Below are 22,513 nucleotides of genomic sequence, written 5' to 3' on the forward strand. Positions count from 1 at the left end.
GGGCCGTTCGGGGCTCAATGGGTTAAAAATAAGCTTTAATAGGTAGAATCATTAACACTTTATCATGTGAAAGAACATAGGCAGTAATTGATTATAGTACATCTCTGAAAAAGCTCTATGAAGCAGCTGTTTCATGTATTTTACATTAAAAGTAAAGAGAGCAGGTCCGACGCGCAGCGGAATGCCGTGGGGTCACTGTCCGATCCCTCCCCGCACTCATCTCAACATCTAAGCCTCCTATCTCATAGATTGATGCTGCCAAAGCTCTGCTTATCGACTTACATATTAAAGTAATTAGTTATTTATATTTCCAACCATTCGCAATTCCTTAATCAAAAGTCGTAAATAATAAATTATTTATTCAAATCCGAACACTTCAATTAGTTTAATTCTCGAACGATGTCAAAAATATATTAAAAATGGAAATCGAATTCCTTTGTCGGAATCAATGTTCGGTGTTAACCCAAATACATAATATGACTCGATGTGGCTTGCGATAACGCAACGACGTCCATTAAATAGATAATATAATATAAATTCGAGTTGAAGACAAAAAGTCACCTTAATTATGCAAATTGTAAACTTAATTAGATACCCGTATTTGAAAACACGCTAATACAAAACAGTAGCGACAAGTCATACATAAATTTATAAGAAACGCTTACAAGTGGTTTCGTAGGTAAATCAAAAGAGATTAAAGTGACTCTGAATTAACATAATCCGGCGATTTGTATAATGAAATGACTGAATCTGTTGTTCCAAATCATCCGAATTTTAGAAACTGATGCAATATTCAAGTACCACAAAAATTCTTTTGCATAAATTACAGAAAATGCTGTTTAATTATTATTTTATTCTCAAGTGCTTCGAGATTTTTTACATGATTTTTTGTGAGTTTTACTTTAAATATTTCTGTCTGTACTCTGTCCATAATAACACTGGAATTAAATGTTAGATATGCATATACGTTTTTTATTGCAATTGAAATAAAGCTTCTGAACACGTGTATCAGAAAAGGCAAAAAACCTTTAAACATATTTCTTACCATTGTTTTTAGTATTATAACAAAGTTTTGTCTAGAATTAGAACCAGCTAAATGTGAATGCTGTGTAATTCTATAAGTTTGAATAAGATTAATTACTAATCTTTAATTTATTTGTTATTGTTACAATATTGCTTGGCATAAAAATCTCCAGCCAAATGCACTTCTAAAACCTTTAATCCTACAGTTTAGAAGCTGAATATGTAAATATCCAATGTCAGACGGATGTATTAGCGTACATAAAGGCTCTTAACCAATAGTTGGTTGTTTCTACCCACGCCATTTTATCTCTGCATGTACTAGCCGATTTGTCGCTGCTACCAAAGCTCGTTCGACTTTCAGCTAATTAACATTAGAATGACGGCTCGTCAATGGAAGATTTTGTCGACCTTTGAGTGGGAAAAATAGAAAAGTATTGCATGTAAATTTAGCTTATTTTTTCCTTTTTATGTACGTGTTTGTTAGTTGTATGAGGATTGTGATAACTCTATAATTAATGTAAAATTTCCTAATACTATTTTGAACATGTGCTAAATGATTATAAAACTGTTTGTAAATAAGGAAGAAATCTACGAGATTTACTCTCCTATTAACGAATTAACCTATCTTATCTCTTACTATTAACAAGCACAGTTTATCCAGTCTTTAATAGAATTCTTTCTAGTAATCCTTTACGGACTTTATCTATCCGGTTATTTATTGCTAATTTAATTAGAATTGAAATCGACTCGAAAGATATAATATTTGAAAAATTTATGTCCCTACTCTATCGGGTGTAATAAATAATACTGTTTATGCAACCCGCGTCGCCTCTTAACTTTGTAATGTCTATATATGCCGAGGCAGTAGCCAACCATTTACAAGTATATGACATATGCAAATGAGCCAGTGTTCGCATGAATATTTTTCGCAACACTGTATTAGTGCGCTCATAGCGCTATTTTTTGCACTTTCAGCGGAATGAGATGTCAAAAAGCGGTCTTTTTTGTAATGGTAATAGCACTCGTTTTTAGTTTATATAACCCGCTCGCTCGTGGAATAACGTTTTGCGCTTTACGATCGTTCCGTCTACAAATGCGCGTTTTATAATATTTTATATGCGAGATGCTTAACAGCTTTTAGTGCGAGTTATAATTTTGTAGATGGTAATTTGATACGGCGAAAACGTAATAGAAATATTAATTTATACGAAGCGGCTCGGCCATGGCAACAACAAGCTTGTACGTTGAGACTTTTATGTATGTTGTAAAAGATATATAGAGAATTTCCAAGAACATCACATTAAAACATGGTTTATTAAATAGTAAAAGATTAAGGTTGTATTGTTCGTTAAGTATAACGTAATAGAGCATAAAACTCGAAAGAGCGTCGTCATTACTCTCCACTTTGAGTTCGTCAAAAAACCTTAATCGAAAAATGATAAAGTCACAAAGTCGCATAGTTCCACGGTGCATCATTTATTTTCTGTTGTTATACTAAAGAAATTTAGTATTCGTCGCGCGGCTTATAAAAAGTCGAATCCCCAAAGTCGGACAGGTACGTGGACAAAAAATAAATGGAATATACTAATGGAGCGCGCCAGAGGCCGTGCGAGCGTGGAGGTATGTAGCTGGCTAGAGATTGTCGCGCCTTTACTTGGGAATTACGTTATTTAGCACCCTTCCAATATGTTTTAATAAATAAATACTTTGTTACTAAGACAAGTTATCAAGTTAGAATAGTCAATGAAGAAGCCAATAAGAATATGAAAGCTTTCGTGAAATATATTTCCACAAGTTTACAAATGCACCACTGACTCTACCTATCAAGACTGAATGTAACCGTTCAGTATTTTCAGTTGAAACATTCACAATCTTAGCCAATTATAAATCAACTCTATCCCCAGAAGCTAAGGTCTTAATTCCTTTAAGTGTAACAAAACGATGATGCGGCAAATATTCGTGGTGCGTTGGTAAAGCTCTACATACTGTGGCGCGAAAGCCGGTTCTGCGGCGGTCGGCGTCCAAGTGACTTAATGGGAGCGACGGCTCGCCGCTGCCGCTTCACACTCAATTTCACCTCTGACTGACGCAAACATTCATTGTACTTACTTGACTCACACTGCCATCAGGTGCGTTACTTCATGAAACCGAAATCTCATTTATATTTAACGTCCATTCGCCGCGTCTCTCGCATTCGAGTTTAATTCTTTCCGAATATGTGTGATTGTAAAAACTGTTGTAAAAAACAGTGGCGCCTCTCGATCTAACAAAAAGTCGATAGTTGATACTCGATTCGATCGCGCTCCACCGATTCCGAAACACAATCTAATTTTTCAATCTGCTCGCTTTTGTGAAATTCGATAGCGCAACGCTTATGCTAGCTATAATAACATTTTGTTTCTTTTAACCATACAAACAGCTCTAAGATTTTAATTTTGTGATACGCTCGACTCCCCCGGCGAGACCTTGTTCTAACTTTCAAAACGGCTTAGGAGTTTTGTTCTAGAATATTTTCGAGTCTAGATCTATTCCCACGTTGACCGTAAATAAATTTATTGTCTCCTTCCATAAACTCATTACACGCGATAAGATAAAACGGCCGAAACGTACGAACACGCCTCGTTTTATACCAAAAACACCGCAGCGTACGTGACTTAAAAAGACAACGAAATGAGTTGTTAGCTAAAGTAGCCTTTGAATTCGTTAGGTAAAACTAGTTCTTATCAGATGTACTAGTGTGTCGGTTGATTCATGACGGTGTCCGCTGGCAATTATATTGAAGTCACTTGATACCATTAATCAAGTTGTATTGATAGGTTCAAGTATGTATGGAACCAATTAGACTCGGAATCCTTCGTCCAATTTTATGCCTCGATCGGGCGTCTTATGATTTATTGCCCGGCTGCAATTAGGCCAACGGGGTATATGTAGGAGTGTTAATTTTGGTTTTATAATAAATCCAGTTTAAGAGCCAGCCATGTGATTGGATGTAATCATTCTATCGGATCGTTTATTATTTATTACGTATTTCAAATATACGGTGCGGTTTTCTATCGATACATGTTTTGTGATAAATTAGTTTTTATGTTATATGAGTATGGTATTCCTAGCATTGAAATTAAACTACAAAGTAATTTTATGTAGGTACACATAAAGAAATACAAATCCATATCCCAAGATGCGAGAGAAGTATAAACTTTATACTTTAATATATTATGGTTTATGCCAACTTAAAAAAAAAAAAAACTAGAAAAACAAGCAACCAAAAATTACGTTAATACATTATTCTCAGAATTTCGCTCAAAAACATTATAATTTAAATAAAAAAGCCCAGCTTATCGCGGCCATTTGAAGCTAAAATATGAGTATAATATTACGATGGCGCAGTAAAATGAATAATTAACGTGATCTGGTCCCAAAGCTCAAAAATGCTATTGGTAAAGTTTTATATCTATTCTATCAAAGTTCCAATCTCCCATAATATCGGCTTGTACGTGCTTAAAACAGATTAAAGGCTCTTCTCTGGCAGCGGTAATAAATAACGCGATTATTTCTTTTCAAAACTGGCTTTGGTCTAACTGAGATGATGTTTTTTGTGAGATTTCAACCGAACTATGGGAATTAAGTCTTAAGAATATGGATACCGTTTAAAGTTTTTCAATATGTTAAGCTGTAATGATGGTCCCTTATGAAGGTACATAAATGTGTATTTTAAATTATGTTTATAATTATTATACACCAAAGTATGATGTTAAATGATAGGTTTAATAACCTGTATACCTATAGTTATTTTAAAAATATAGTAAATTTGAGATGTACTACATATAAACGCATATTTCATGTCTTCATTACTCACAATATAGTGAGAAAAAACTTACAAGTATCTGTAAAAGGAGCAAGCTATCAAGGACAACCGGTTAAAGGCGTATGGCGTTTAAACTCTTTATACCTACTATGGTTTAAACCATGAACGCCATCAGTACGGGAGATAAAATCGACTCTCATGTTAAATTTTACCGCATTCCCTCGCATCCACAATTTCCTACAATCTTCGAATTATCTCCATCTAACTAAATAACGCAGCGATCTGATTAAATTTAAAATATCACTTATCCTCACTGACATATTATGTAATTAAGAAAATTGCTTTTTCCTTTGTAAAAGCAATTTCTTTAAAAAAAATTATATCTCAGAATAAACGTAGTTCGTAGACTCTACGAGCTAAATTTATTAATAGATATAAACTTTGAAAAGCCTCTACGACGTAGAGGCTTTTAAATTCTAACTGTAGCTCTAACAAATCACTATTTCATAATTTATCCCAAACAAATTTAATGCTAATTGGTTTTCTATTAAAAATTAGTCATGTTAATCCGCTTTAGGAAAAAGCAGTTATTCCACAGAATATAAATACGATTTAAGAATTTTACCTGTCTGTGTGTTTGTGAGCTGTATGATATATTCAATAGTGTGAGTGTCCGTGAAACATAAGACGACATTTATGATAAATGGACAGACGTGGCTTGGGATACCTTTCTTCTACGTTCATAAATAACAATGGCATAGCGTTGGAATACTTTCAAACTTGTTTTTGGGGTTACGTCAAGGAATTGTTTGGAAGTTGACAAATAATCACTGGCTAGCAGGTCAGGTAGAGCAAGCTGCATTACTGAATGACATACGATTAGAAGAAAATTTATCTCCTTCATATCTCTTCTTACCATAAAATAGATATTGCAAAACCCAAGTTGTCCTATAGCTATGAATCCAATATAAATCCGTAGACGAGGTCCAATAATTAAAATATTCATATACAAATACCGTGAGATGTTATGTCAATACAAATATGTTGGCGAGCGGTGTGGGCTTTTTGAGGCCGGAGTGGTCCAGCATCCATCGTTTTGTTTGCTCAACCGACCGGTCGCTGTTTACCGTGAGCCTGCTTGACACTACTCAGAAATTATTTAAACGAAAATCTTCAACCCGAGTACACAAGCGACTTGAATGTACGTCCGTACTCAAATTATTAGAATAGCTTAGTAGTTTATCTTAGTAAGTGGCTTTTTGTATGTGGATAGATTTAATTCTGACATTTCCTATAACGCAAAATAGCATGTCATTAGTTAAAAAAATCATTCTAAATTATTAACGTTTAGAACTTGGTGTGGAAATAATCATACAGCTGATTGCATAAAGGTTTTTATTTAATAACTGGCTATAATAACGTACCTACGCGAACGTTATTCATTATTATGGAGAATTTAACTCTAAATGTACTTTATCAGAGGTGTAATTCTAGAACCTAGTAAGGTAATATTGCTCAAGACAAACTTTTGACCACAAACCACGGTCGTGCCAGCATCATATCGCTACTACAAGCCTAATGGCTTTTAAAAACTGGATTAAGTAGCAGAGAAATGCTAAATCGGAGATAAGCATACGTCTTGTCAACCCACGCAGGCTTATGTAACATTTTGCATATTAAACCTTATGCTTCATGAGTTAAAGTATGATTTTAAGAGTTACGATCTCAGATACCTACTTTCAATCTTTTAATACACAATTGTATGTTATTTGTACGTGTATGTAGCGCTTAAAATACTTTGTAATTAAAAGGAAATGTACAATATTAGCGGTAAATCTATACATATAATAAAATCGTAGGAAAGTCAAAACTGTACATTGAATATTTTTTTAAAAGAATACTTGATCCATGATCTATAATCGATATAGAAGCCAAAAATATAGTTTTTAGAATTTTTGTCTGTTTGTCGGTTTGTCTGTTTGTCTGTTTGTCTGTATGTATTTCCGGGCTAATCTCAGAAAGTACTGCATAGATTTACTTCAAATTTTGCATGAATATTCCTAAGAGGTCGGGTGAGGATAGTTTAAACATATTATCATGATATCACCTTCGCGGGAGGAGCTGTGAACCTTTATTTTTCTTACATATTCCGTGTACTACGACAGCGTACAATCTAAAGACTCATGTTTAAATGTTGGTTTCGAGTAAGCCATGCTATTATCTAGCTTTACAAAATAAAAACTATGTCATTTACGTAATTTGGGCAGAGAAACAGTTTAATGAATTTAGTAGTATAAAGACAAATTTGAAACAGCGCCATCTATGAGATTTCGTAAAAATCAAATCAATTTACATGTTATCACTACTGAACAACTGTTGAAAATTAATAATTTAAATATAATCATGTTATTTATTTAACTCTTTAACCCATATCTTCCCTTCCCTATAAGGTGCGCTTATATTTCGTGTGAATATACTACATTTTTAAAAGTGAGGGTAGATGTTTATTATTTTAAGTCAAACTAGACACCATTACAATTAATCTAATATTGATTGTGTTCATTGGTTACATTTTTAATCTTCGTGTTTTATAAATTTATAAAGAATAGAAAAAATTCGATCACGAGGCGGGACTCGAACCCACATAATTTCGTGATCGAATGTTTCTATTCTTTATAAATTTATTATTTATAAATTTATATTTATAAAGCATTTGAATAAATAAATAAATAAAATTAAAATAAATGTCATAAAACCAAAAATATCAAATTCAATCTTCGTGTTTTGTGAATTTTCACCATGCGTTCCCACAAAAGGTAAGTTGTTACTTTTATAGGTATTTATTTTTATAATGATAGCAATTCATGTTTTTTATTGGTTTTATAATGGTTTTATATTACACTTTTAGAATGAAATAATAAAATGATGAATTCTTTTTGACTTTTACAAGATTTTGAGGTGCGTTGGGAACAGTAGTTTGTTGATAAAATTTTATATGTAAGTAGCTTTTTTTATTGATTTACAATTATTAACGTTTGATTTTTTATTTACAGATTCAATGTTCATAAAATTATATCGCCTTTGGAAGACTATTTCTGCTGACAATTTTACAACAACACTTGAAAATTGATGATTTGATGATGAAGATAGTGGCAGCAAGGATTAAGTGGAAATTAGTAATCATCCGCTTCGTCAATTTTTGACTGAAGTTAATGTCCAACGTATGGTTCAATCATTGGAAGTATCTCGGGTAATTTTGGAGGATATTTTTCAGGAAGGAGAGGAGGGGCAGCCAACCACATATCAAACTACTACGTTTTAGTACCGAAAAAAATGTTATTGCCAAATGAAACATAAATTTTGCACTCACAACTGTACAAGTTATGATTTTTATTCTGACTTTGCTGTTATCTGATTATAATATTTATCGTTATGGCTATCGAGGTACCGACCGTACTGGGATGAGAGTACATGATATTATACCTACTCATCATCCAGGATTGCTTAGAGCATTTTCACACTGAAAAAGATGTTTTCCTTGAATCGTAGTTGCTTCATTTATTTATTTTTAATCATTTTACATAATATGTTTTATATTTGCCCATTTTCATTATATTTTATAAATAAAATGGAACCAACATAACTTTGTTACGTAGGTATCATTTCTCTATTAATAATCCGTAGGCATATTTTCCGAGCACCCCATTTAAGGTGCGGTCCTGAAATTATAAAAAGTTAATGTATACTTTTGCCTAATATAAGCTCAAGATCATTTTAGATAAAAATAACAAAAAGAACTTATTTATTAAAATTTAGTAGATAAAAGAAATTATGTTACGATTTTATAAGAAAACACAGTATATTTATTAGGCGGCGGTGATCTCTTCCAGGCAAAAGATATTCATCAGCTCAATAAAATTGAATAGTTGTTGTTAGTTATTCTTTAAATTCACTGATTGTAATGAGCATTTCCGCATGCAAGTTGTATCGTAGTTTAGATATATCATAGTTTTGACACATTACAGTTCCAACAAAACCCTCAAATTTTTGAGCAGAGTTGAGCAAGATAATTTAAAAAATGTGCTGTGTTAAGTATTATAGAAAAGGTTAGTTCGTTGATAATTATCATTTCTTCATCATTTACATGGGTGTTGTTAAATGTTAGTAAAAATAAACTTTGACTGTTAATACTTTTGTTCAGTATTTACCTGTATGATTATTGCTTGGTAATTAATATGTATATTTTCATGTCGTATAGCTAATTATAAACATAAGTGTGATGTGAAACTAGCTGGATTTATTTTTACACACTCACAGCCATATATTTTATATTAAAATAGTGTAAATCATAATATTTTTTCACAATTAAAAATATTTCCTTTTTTCTGATGGTGTTGGCATCGAATTAAACCGCGCTGTCGTTTCGTTCACTAAAAGTGATGTTATGAGGACCGAATATGTAGCCGCCTCAACTTACGGAAACGAGAGTAACCTGCGTTGTCTGTTAGTTATTGTATAGTCGAATTTAACGTTACATGGAAATTGAAATCTAAATATATTATGTATACTTAGGTATATTAAATCTGTACATGAAATATATTTCCTAAATAACTATCACGGGGTGATTAGGGATCGACACTGATGCCAAAGAAGCAAACAGTAAAATTTTTGTCCGTATAAACGGTATAGAAACAAAAACTACTCGACGGATTTAAACGAAACTTGGTACAATTATTTTTCATATTCCTGAGCAGAGCAGTAACTCCATTTTTAAGCTTTCGTCGCGTGTGCAACCTTAATGGTTAAAGCTACACAGAAATCATGTATGAAAGAAATGTTCTCCTTATTATATAAAAAATATCTCCCGACATCATAAATGTCTATCTTTTATGGTTGACTCACAATAACACGTGTAACTTCCGATAGCTTAGGAGTTCGAAGCTTTCTGATTATATTTGTCTATAACACTCTCAGTCCGTTTTAACTCAATTTTTATTTTCATGCATCAGTGCCCTCTAAAAAATCTTTATCTCGAAATTCGAGCAAAGCTAAGAAAATGAGAAATAAGAGTTCTCAAGAATCGTTAGAGGTATACTCTAGGCCGAAAACAACACGTGTTATGCCGAGAACCTGAAACCGCTTCACAACGAGAATTGCGGCTCACAGCTGACCGCGAACGGCATGTACTATCCCGTGAGACCGAAACCTTCACTGAGAGGGTATAACGTCTCACAGCTGATCACGGCCGTCACATTTTATCTCGAGAATCTGAAACTTTTACTCAATATGAAGACCGTTTGACAAATGATAGGGTGCACCATAATATTATTCGATCTCTTGAAGATGAACATGAGCATAAGCAATGACTAGAGTAGGGACGCGAATATTACAATTAATTGAGACAAAAACGATTATTAAGTTTGTTTAATGAAAGATTAAGAATTGAAACTATTCGGTCTCTGGAAACGGACGAATAGCGAGAGGCCCCTCTTACTGCAGACAGATTTCGCATAGTCTTAATGACTTAGAGGTAAACATAGAAGATCAATCTACGAATTCGGTGGTGGGGTCCGACAAATATAAAAGTGGGTTTTATTATAACCTCACAATTGATTACAGATCATCTTCTGTATAGGCGATATTAACGTAGTATGTTATTTTTGTAATGCTTTAAAGTGGAGTAAGGAGTCGGCTTTCGTTTGAAGATACACCGGAACCTTTGAAATCACTACTTTTAGAGGAACATGACGTGCAATCTAAACAGTTCTTAGACAATATTCGCTCTTATAGTAGTGCGTTTCAAATGATCCTTTGGTGCTCAACAATTATCAGAAGGTCCTTTCATGCTTACTTTTAAGATACAAGGACAAGTTTACCATTTGATAGGATCCCTTTTGCCTGAAGGCCAACCTAAGTTTCTTTAAATATATTTTGTATTCGACTACAACGAATAGTCGAATACAAGAATTATCAATATTTCTTGAATTTAAAACTGAACTCATTTCACAATTTTAGAACATGTTTCATCAGGTTAATTCGTATGTATGCAGTTTTAAATCGACATTAGAAGCTTTTCCTCAAGATGGTGATATTAATATAAGATTGTTATAAATGTCTATCGGCACTCAGGAACTCCCTGGGCGTGTATAACGCCCAGGCCACAGTATTACAATTTTTCCTACAGCAGGGCGACGAATGTATTTTCGCATAGCAAAGGAGGGGAACTCGCGGGGGGTCAAGTGACGCGGGCCACGTACCATTAACATGCTTAGTTTGTGGTACCGAGCGCGAAAGAAAGTCATCGTGTTTTTGTTTTGTTACTATGTAAACTAACGTAATTTAATACTTAGGTACATATTCTATAACGGTGCGCTCAAACTGTTAATCTACATTTAATTTAGATTATTATTTGAAATACTAAGTAATGTAGAATTTAAATCACATTCCTTCATGTTTTCCTCAGATTTTCAATTTTCTCCGATTTTAAGATTTTCAGAGTGTTCAATTTTAATGTAGTTAAATTTTATAAGAGACAATTAAGAACATTCAAAAATAAAGTGTCACGTATTTTTTTTAAACGACGAATGACCTAAAACGACGTAATCGCGGACGAAGTCGCGGGCAACAGCTAGTGATCAATAAACCTTTGAAAGTTTAAATTGATTATAATATATTAAAGTAACTTGATTGTACAAAGCCTAATATAAAATAAGTATAAAATGCACCACTGCGAACACCTTCCGTTTTAACGAGTGCACTTTGATTAATGGGCCCGATGTTATCTAGGGAATGTTAATTGAAAGTTTATTTTATGTATTAAACTTTATTATTATTTCATTGCACTTTAATGTATGAATATTTGCATCAGTAATGACGCGTATTAACTCGTCATATCTAGAATCTAGATAGATATTATTAAAAACAGAAATGCTCTTTTTATTCTTGTTTAAATGATCCGATCGTTTGAAATGGAATTTTTTACTACAAAAATGATTAGCAGACAGATTAACGTATCTGAATAAATTTAAGACATATCCGAATCAATATCACGCGAGAACATAATTTGACTGCTTCAGATTCTAACAAAAAATCGATTTGCAAGCACACGCAATCGTCTCACTTATATTTAAATAATGTATCTCTTCAACCTTATTGATACATATAAAATTACAGGTCTCGCTCAAATGTTAAGTGCCGAACTTAAACAATTATGAAGCTATAACATACGTCGCGAAAACAAATTTGACCACTGAAGATCTTTCTCCGCGATATCGGAAAGCCAAAGGCAATTTATTGACTTAATATATATTTCTTAACATGTAGCGATTTTTATTCGAAGCCGCAGGTGTGGTTAATGAATAAAAAGGCTTATAGATAGGTATAACTCAGTTGCGCAAGCCAGTACACGGTCCGAAAGAACTTTCAAAAGCTATAGATACTGTGAAATCAACGAACGCTCGTGCGGCGTTTCTTGTTAATTATTCCTCAGCTTCGGTCACGATTATTTCAAATGCAGGCTCATCTTAACACGAGATACGTGTATGAGAAATTTTCCAATCAACGCTTGCATTAATTTTGAACCAAACATTCGGCAGACGCGAATTTTCGAGACTGATATCAAAACATTTTCACCGATCGCGTGACACTCCCTTTCGCCCGCGGGTAACATTTCTGAAATCGTTTTGACTGTTTTGAATATCAGAAATTCTCGCAATCGATTTAGGTATCAGTAAGGAAATAAGGCGAGTTATTATTGGAATGGGACCGAGATGATAATTTCTAAAGATATCCGTAGGCGAAACTGTTGTTCTCGCGACCGAGTCCACCTGCCCGCTTTGATTTATTATGGATTCAGTATTAATTTGATATCCCTTTTTGCTCCAGCCCCTTAAGCGATCGGAACGAGAAGGTACGACCAGTCCCCATTATACGTGCTCTCAGACGAATCATAATTGCATATGAGACCACTATAATATATACGATGCGATTATAAGCTCTATTTACACATCGACGATAGCATCTTGTAATTTTTGCGAAAAATTTATTCGTTAAACTGCAAATTACTTAAAAATTTTGTGCTGATTTCGTTTTAAAATCAGCAATTCGATCAGTAAATGCATTATGTAATGTAAATGTTAAATATATTATGTACCTCAGGTGAAGCTTACTGTATTCTCTTGGCCCTAGTAAGTACAATTTGATATATCAAAAAGATACAAACGTAAAAGTAATGGTGGGAACTCCTATGTCGTATTACCGATGGAATTTGTTAACCTTTGATGAGTATTCAGAGGTGTTCGTTTTATCAAACGTAATGTTATCTTAATTTAGAAAAGTGTAAACGTTGTATAGATAACGTCGTCAAAATTAACTTGGAAAGTGTTATAGGACAAATCTTGAAACAGTTTGAATAATTTGTCTCTACCTTTTAGAAAGTAAGTGCTACAAATAAAGAGAACAACTTATACGAAGTGAACGATTTATTTCAATGAAGCTATAGCTAAGAGTCATGAACATAAAGATTATTCTGAGAATCGCAAAATTGGCGCGAATTGCATGTCCTTGAAAGGTCAAGACGTCATCACGTAGTTTTTCTCCGAGTTATTAATTACGAGCCGAGAGTAATACCTGGTATTATACTCCAGGCATCTTGATTATAAAGGCAATCGGACCATAATGTCTTATACGATAAAAACAATGCACAATCATATTTGGGTGACGTGGTGTCATACATTAATACCTCAAATGATTAAGAACATAAAAATACGGGTTAACTTTAAATTCAAAGTAATTTTTCAGCAACACTTTTGAAGGATATAATATGTTAAAATTTCATACAACTGTTTGCATTTACGAAGTTATGTTCCAAATTTATAAAAAGTCAAATAGTTAATGGTCTATTGAACTGCAACAAAAGAGCTCTAGCAGCATAAAAAAAACGAAATAGTTCAGTAATAACACAATCGAATAAAGTAGCGTTAGCAAAACAGGAGCGGCTAAAACATTTGTTATTATAATAAAATTTTAATACCGCATACAGTTCGTAATAATTGAATACTTTTAAAATAATAAAGCTATTCTTCTTATAAGTTAAATTCAATAGACGAAAAAACTATTTTGTAAATAATTATATACGTATTACGTAATTGAAAAAGACTTTGAACAATCTACTTATTATTATTTCAAATTGTAAGCATAATGATCGTTGAAGACATAAGAGTATAAATTGAGGAAATAATCTTTTTTTTTCTGACCGTACCAACTTCCATTACCGTCTCAGACTCCAATAGAAACGGATGAATCATCATTTTTAAACTAATTACGACGGAGTAAAAAACGCGTAACCTAATGCGAGACGAAGCCTCGAATGGGTATTAAGATTCATCAAAAATCACTAAGTCCGTGATTCCTCTACGCTTGATTTCGTTTTTATATTTTGATTGGAAACCAGAAATGGTTTATTGAATGGCAATTTAATTTTAATCTCGGATTACCTTGACAACTAAAACGGTTGCTTGGATTAGATTTATTTTGTGTAAGCGCTTTGTGAATATGAAAACTAATCTAGCGTTCTGTAGATCTTTGTATGTGATGGCAAATGCAATGCGTAATTTTAAAATCAATTATAAGCTCTATTGATTACTTTTATTTGAATTGAAGTTTTGCACAAGGTTTACAATATATTTGTCTGTGACAGTCTATGAAAAATATCTCTTATGGAAAAATGTAAAACACTCGAAATGAACCTTTTGGTGTTAAAGGACTTTACAGTACGTATTAAATAATAAAGAGAGTTTGACATAATCATTCGTAACATTCAAAGTTATAACGTATAAAGGTAGATTTTATTGAGATATTAAAAACCTCAAATCACTAAAGCCGATGACCAAATGAAAGACGTAATATTTTTTATTTAAATATATCAAAGGATTAGATTTATACTAAAATAAGAATTTTAATACATAGCTATATTATGGAACTATACAATATATTTGACGTATACAAGTAATAAAACATGCTATTAATTATTATTTTAAATACGAAAGAACCGCCTGGCTTTTTATAGAAACAATAAATCTATATTTTATTGACGGCTCGATTTACGTTGTGGGAACTTTTTAAAATTGATTAATTAAATTTTTTAAGGAGATCTTCTCTTATACTGAATAAACGAGTTTAATTTCTCATCAAAAGTATAGCTTTAGTTATTATGTTAAGGTATGTATCTGTCTGCGTATATCCAACAAAATGTATGGTACGGAAAAGCACATTACGTGAAAAAAATCTTGCATATAACACCAGTCGTAATTTATTTTTTTCAACCATAACGTGAACCATGAAAGCATAGCACTAACACCGTGTAGCTTAAAATATTCTATCAAGATAAGATTCCTAGAAGCATACTACGATTTAAAAGTTTTATAAATGAACAATTTCCTAGTATCGCGGCGGATGCGGCCACACTCGGGTTAACATCTGCAACTTGAGTTACACCGGCTGCCTGTTGCGTGCATATAAATTGGTTGTTTACTTACTAGGATCAGTGTTGTAGAAAATTAATATGTGTACTAATAGATACCAGCCTTATAATTAACGTTTATAAAATAAATTGCAAAAGCAGTAGCAGAATATTAAAGACGGAAAAAGCTACGGTTGGTACAGGAATAGCTTTTATTATTGAGTATGTTTTTGTAGTAATACATGTACATTGTACAAGTATTGTTGCATTAATAAAGTGTCGACTAAGTTGAATAAAACAAATTTGTAACACTAACCTGTGGTCCCGTAGATGATCTTGTCGTCTGAAAGCTTTTCCACAAATATCACAGGAGTAAGGTCTCTCATCTGTGTGCGTCCTCTCGTGGATCAGTAAATTGTATGACTTTGTAAATTGTCGATTACAGAATTTACATATAAACTGCTTCTTCGGTCTAGACGCTCTGCCAGGAGCGCGCAATAATCGTCTGTCGAGGTGTGGATGCATTTGATGAGGACCAGCTCCCGGTGGAAATAATCCTGCCCCAGGAAAATTGAAACTATTCGCTGCTGTAGGTGACGGCCCCGGTGCACCAAGAAAAGCTCCCGGAGGGCCATAAATAGGAGGCTGCGATGATCCATCCGAAATCATTCCTTCAATTGATGATGTCCTGTGGTGAGGTAAGAGCATCGCAGCCGCTGCCTCTCTAAGAGCCACTTCTTTTCTCTTTTCAACCATCATAGCCATCAAGTCGAATGAATTTCTCTTATTGAATGTTCCAGAAGCTCTATCCGGTGAACCTTTAGAAGGTTCAGGTCTTTCTCTATCCAGCATACGTTCCCGTTCGATAATTTCTGAAGGGATTAATGCTGGATGCATTTCATTAGGGTACATAACGGGATGCATTGCTCTGGTTGGTACAACAGGAACAAAAGCAGATGATTCTCTATGCGTAGATGTTAGGAGAGCACCCGTGGTCATCTGTCTATGGTATGGTAGTGGTGGTGAGTCAAAGTTTGCAGGGTTTCTGCCATTTGACGAGGGTCTCTGCGCCGCCCTTTCAGCTGAGCTCGCGAGGAACTGATCATGTCTGGAGCGCAATGGAGCATTGACAGGACTATCGGGTACTGGGCGAGGTGTTGACGCCCTTGTTACTACAGTTGCGTTTCCACTAGTATCCGACATAACGTCTTCAAGTCATCTGAAATAAAAACAAGCTCAGATTAATTTTAAGATAACTTTAAAATGTTGATGAATGGCGTTATATTATTACACTAAAACTAAAAATGTACATTGCATTTAGATATGTAAATCGTATTTAAATTTCAATCTTAATAGCATGCATAAAGGGCAGTAAAGTTTTGTTTAGACTACACATTCATAATACTCCCAAAATTTAGATGTCGATGTTAAGTCATGAATAATAAGATTGTCTATAAAACCGTGGTTATTTAGCCGACTGGTCGCGACAACCCACAGCTACACTTGATTCTTATCTTTACGGCTCTCACTCGCTCCTCGGCTAACGATATGAGTTTAGTTCGCTAACTCGACACTTACAGGTGCTGAACATTTAGATTTATGGATCGAGACACATGTTTAATTAAGTAGCTTATTGTCTTGGCTATTACCATGGAACCGTATCATTTCTCACGCGATCCACCTACGCTTTTTCACAACTGGGCTTCACTTTTCGCGGATGGATAGCAATTTCTATTGTCAAACAGAGTTAAGTGTTTGTTTCGAAAGTTTTATTGGCTCTTCTACCTTTCTAGTTAATGAAAGATTTTCCAATTAATGAGGCACAAATATAACTGTTAGATATTTGGAGATTTTGAGAAGTATTTTAACAAAAATTTAAGCTTTAATAACATTAAATGTACTTGTATATAACAAGAAAACTATCTTCGCTAAAAATAACATTAATGTTTCCTCTTTACACTTTTATTTTTGCATTACCATCTTCTAACAAATCCATAAACGTATTTCATTGTTTTGCTTTATTTACAAACTTTATAATTATGTTAATGGATTCTGTATCTCATGAATCATTCAACAGTTTATACAGAATAGTATCGTTTCTTAGCTTCTGGTGATATCGGGAAATGTTAATGACGACCGGATTTCGGCTCCGAAAGACATATACGTCCATATTTGATACGTCGCTATCGATAGCTTATACGAGATATTTCTTAAACTTATTTCGATAATAAATAACGAACATAAAATATTGCCCTGTCGTTTATTAATTGCTTATTCTCTAAATATTTTTAATATATATAATTTAAATGGATTCGGTGATTTGCATGAAAATTCTTGATATTTTTTATTTGGAAATTATGGCTTTATATTTGGTAATTTAAGAAGCTGGGACAAGTGTTAGACCGTTTTGTTTGTTCAACAGTAATAACCACTGAAAAGATTGCTATTCTGAGATTTACGATTTGTCCGACTGTTCCCAACTGAAAGGAACATCATGGCTCGTGACAATAAAACATCTTCACCGTATTTACTGCCTTGCGCTTAATAAACGATGTTGTCTTTAGCTTTCCGGTGTACATTTCTTCTATGCATATTATTCTAAAGATAGTCTTATAAAATTAATGTGTTGTTATTTAAAAAGTTAATTAAAACAACGAATTATTTATTAATACCCCTTGAAGCCAAATGCGAATGATCACTTAATATCATTTAAGGTCAGTAAACATCGCACGGCGGACACTCAGGGTACGGTATCACAATGCGTTTAAAAATAAAACAAGCCCAAAGATAAGTTACAGCAAGTAAATAAAGATTAATCTTAGAATCAATTTATTCAAGCGAGATGGAAAAGGCGAGCGTACCGGGGCTACATTTCACTGCATGTTGTCCGTTCTACCGTAAAAGCCTTCTGATTCACCGTCTCCTTCACTCCCATAGCATTGATATCCACCTCTCACTCACACTTAGGCAACGGCTGATCGAGTTTCTACCATCTTACTTGCTCTAAAGCTGTAAAACTACTTTTATCTCTCTTTTGGTCCGGGGATCTTAAGATATGAAAATGTATGCAAGAGCTATAGTGAGTAATAGTTTTTTAAGTGTAATGATAGACGTAAACATTTTTTAGAGACATAAAATTGGATATGTTATTATACATGTTTATAATCGACGACATCGATAGAGAAACAGTATTAGAAAACGTTTTGGTTGTTTTCGGAAAATCAAAAAATTCTTCGTCAAAAAAAAATCATAATATGATACTAAACGGTACGTACGTACCTGGATTTCTTACAAAAGTAGCTAAAATGTGACAATCATTAAAAAGTTTTACAATATTAGTAAAACGACGTCATCTACGTTATTCTACCTCTAATCTTTATTGACATACAAGTTGTATTTTTAATGAGCAAAGATATAGTGTACACGATAGAGCTAATTATAAATTGAAATTGTCCTATTAAATCGTATGAAAATTTATGGATCGAGATCTGCCTCTACACACTTGTAGTCTATCTGCGAATTCACACTGAATATTTCATTTCAATCTGGATTTTATACAGATTGACTATTATTAACATATTAAAGGTATCATGCATTATGTAACCGTGAGAATCATAAACATATTTTAATCTTGATTTGTTTATGCATAAAAATGTATGGTAAGGATAATAAATATTACGGAGTCAGGTGGTAGGTATATACGCAGAATCAGATTATCTGGGTTCCTCAATTCGGTACAAGCTTTAAATCAACGGTTTTCGGAACCCGTCCCCGCTCCAGTTCGTTAATTTGTTTTTAATGGGTAACTTGGGGTTGTTGACTTGTGATTTTAAATATTTTTGCACATGTAATAAATAAGATAACTCATCAGCAACATCATTTTGATTTTACTTTTTAATTGTATTCGTTTTCTTAATTAAAATAACGTATAAATGACGGCATTTAGGGAATTTTAGATTTTAGTATATTCTCGTGACAAATTATATAGGGTGTAAATTATTATTAACTATTTTTATGAACATTTTTTTATGAAAATGACCTGCCTTTTAATGTTATAAACTACGTGAAGCAAAACTCACATAATATATTAATCCATCCTCCTTGCGTAGACTAAATCTTGTTTTTCATGTAGCAGCACACTGAACCTACATTATAGCGTGGTAGAACTGATACTGTCTTACCACAAAAAACTTTAGACAGGGTTTAACTTTAAGCGCGGGTTCTCTTTAATATGGTTTTTTCGTATTTCACATAGACAACAATTAAAGTGACAGATCCCTGGTTTAAAGTTAGACTGTGTTTAAATTGTTTTGTGGTAAGACCAATATTGTTTATTTAAGAAAGTCTTAAGACGTTCACTTTAAAAGAAATATTATCAAAATAACAAGTGTCTTATATGACAGGATACTACTGCAACTATAGTGGAATTGCATTTCGCTACTTATGATATCTAACATTATCATTCATAGTGCAATTAACCTATTAAAGTGGCGGCATTGATGAAAGAGAATTTAGGAAGTCCCTTTCCTCTTTTATTAATAACTGGCCTGATTATTAAATTTTTATCTTGATATTTGATTATCACTTATCAAAATCAAACAATCTTGATGTACAAATACCGAATTGGTATATGGGATACAATTAGGTTTAATGGTATTTTACGTGGAATTCTTTTTTGGTGCCGCAAGGTTGCTGTTGTAATGATAAGCAATAACGAAGCATATGTCAGATTAGATTACATTATCAGTTAATGTACAGATTAACTACCATTTGCTGGTACTGAGCACGTTTCTACTGTGTTGTATGAGCAGACACCTCTATGTAGAGGCAAACAATCCTATTCAAACATGGGACAAGGTTTATTTACTTTCCTTTGTGCACTTCAAAAGTTGAGGAAATGAAGGTTTCTTCAAATGCATTTACAGCGATGTGTTATGAAATAATCTTAATCAAATACGGATTATACTAGAGGTAATAAGTTACGTATTATTTGATGCAATGACACTGTAAAAACGACTACAAAAGCTGAACCAAACTCCACAACCATGTGTTATTGATTTGTAGAGCTGATAAACGTACAGCTTTCTAATTTCCAAAAAAACTTTTCGTTACAAAAAGCATGCTACTGGGCTTAAAGGGCAGATGTGCTAGTCAATCGGTGTTAAGGCAATTTGTGATAGCATTGCATAGTAAAATCACCTGCATATTTTATTGGAGCATAAAAGTCAGCTGCGTAAGCGGTTGCCCATTAAATTGTTTAATCGTATCGAATGACAACTATGATACAAGTTATTATTATTAACATCTGGCATTTATAATTTAATTGCGAATTTTTATATTTAATAGATGAGATGGGTCGATTTTTATTATCCTGATGTAGAGCCATGAGGCATTCTATCCTATCAAGCTACATAATGAATTATAAATATACTTTTATTTTCCCTATGAGTAAAAGTCTAGATTAAGGAGCAAACTTAAATGAGCTATTACAACTCTACAATTAAATGAAATAGTAAGGAAATACATTTAAAAACTAATGAATCAACTCTATCGGCTCTACATTAGAGTTTTTACTAACATTACTGTAATTCGTTAGCGTGAACATATTTACAAGCTGTAGTTACATATACAAATGACACAATGTCTCCTTGGTCACCTTGTCAATGACGGTAGTTGTACAAAACAAAACGCAGGCGGTCGATAACCGCAAACTCGAAACTTGCCGGTGTCCATTACACGTTAACGAGAAGCCTTGCTTTATACCGCGTGCAAGCCTTTGCATACAAAAATAAACTTACATAAAACATTGGCTCTTTGAATAGCTTTTATAAAACGATGAAACCAAGTGAATACATATTTAATAAGGCATTTAACATGCATGTAGACATAAGCGCATGCGCGCTCTACAATTTTTTTCATATTCAACGAATCTCTATGCATATTTTATATCAAAAACAATAATTTAAAATCTGAAAACAATTTAACTGTAAATAATTTTAGCATTTCAGAAACTGTTTTAAATGTTAATCTGTTAAGCTCTTAAATAATAGAGATTAGCACCTCATAATTTTCCACAAGACAATGAGGCTACTGATAATTGTAATTACTGTAACACAGTGGCACGAGGCATAACAAAAAGAACAATAGCATTTAACCGCAGACCGTTATAAAAGGTATCGTTTTCTTGGGTGGTATTTTTATAATAAAATAATAAACATGCATGGCGCAGTCACGAACTAGTAGGATGTGAACATATGACTATGAAAATAAAACAGGTAGCGACGTAAAGCGCACCCTGCCTACCCAATTTATTCCACATCCGTTGTATTAAATTACGTATTATATAAAAAAAGGACTCACAAGTCGACGGGTCGTCCGATCGATCACTAGACACTTCTACCCTCAGAAGTCAGGTAGTCGTCCACAGTTTACAAACCGAGGGTCCGCGTGGAACAAAGGTTCATTGCAATTTTTTGTCACATTACACAGTCTAACCACAGTGACTCCAACAGGTGAATAGGAGATTAGTGGATGTGCACACAACAATAGACGCACTGTACAGGCCATAAAACAGTTAATAGACACTGGCGAAGAGTTATTACCGACACGAGATGTTTTAATCATCGATACACTATCATCACATCACTGTTCGAGTTTTTGCACTGTAATCCGCTCATATAGTTATGTGTGTTGCACTCATTTTGTGGTTGTAGAGTCAGGCGTAGCGAATGCGTGTGCGCAGGCGCGCGGCGGTGAGGCGTAGAGTGCGCGTACTACTGTGCCCACGTCGTCGGAGGCAGTAGCGCTCCCGTAGCGGCCCCGCACGCCGCGCCCCGCGCCCGCCCGACGCAGCCTTACTTTTTACTTCGAAGGCAATAAAAAGGGAAGGATATCGTTGTTTTGTTTATTTTACGTGTTAGTAGCTTATAAGTCGTGTAAATTAACGCCACCCTCGAATGTTTGGTTCCACGTGGATTTTGTTCCCACTCGCTAATAATTGAAAAAATATGTATTCTTTACCTTTCAAATTATCAAGAGCCTAGGATTCGATAAATTCCAAACATGAATGAGGGATTCAAATAAAACGAATTGTGTATTTTTCATAATTTATTACAACGAAATCTATTTTTACAATCACATAAATTTCAAAAATTGTCCACATTAACGTAACATTCAATAATTTTCCAACGCCGAGTGTAACCATTTCCATTTTCTTTTTTATTTCT

General features: G+C 33.7%; 1 protein-coding gene across 1 annotated transcript in view; it reads right to left on the minus strand.

The window, feature by feature from the left end:
• The window catches only part of LOC149481154 (uncharacterized), a 28,592-nt gene extending 6,514 nt beyond the window's left edge, over positions 1 to 22,078 (minus strand). Inside the window, exons 1-2 of the mRNA XM_089706152.1 lie at positions 21,648 to 22,078; positions 15,604 to 16,506 (exon numbers count right to left, since the gene is read on the minus strand). Of these exons, the coding sequence (XP_089562278.1) occupies positions 15,604 to 16,490 (887 nt within the window). The 5' untranslated portion in view covers positions 16,491 to 16,506; positions 21,648 to 22,078. The remainder of the gene's footprint in view (positions 1 to 15,603; positions 16,507 to 21,647) is intronic.
• Positions 22,079 to 22,513: the final 435 nt, after the last annotated feature.

The sequence above is a fragment of the Colias philodice genome, chromosome 17 (assembly GCF_061535455.1).
Source record: "Colias philodice isolate Cphi_HAF_F1 chromosome 17, ilColPhil1 Martin Lab GWU primary, whole genome shotgun sequence".
Taxonomy (NCBI): domain Eukaryota; kingdom Metazoa; phylum Arthropoda; class Insecta; order Lepidoptera; family Pieridae; genus Colias; species Colias philodice.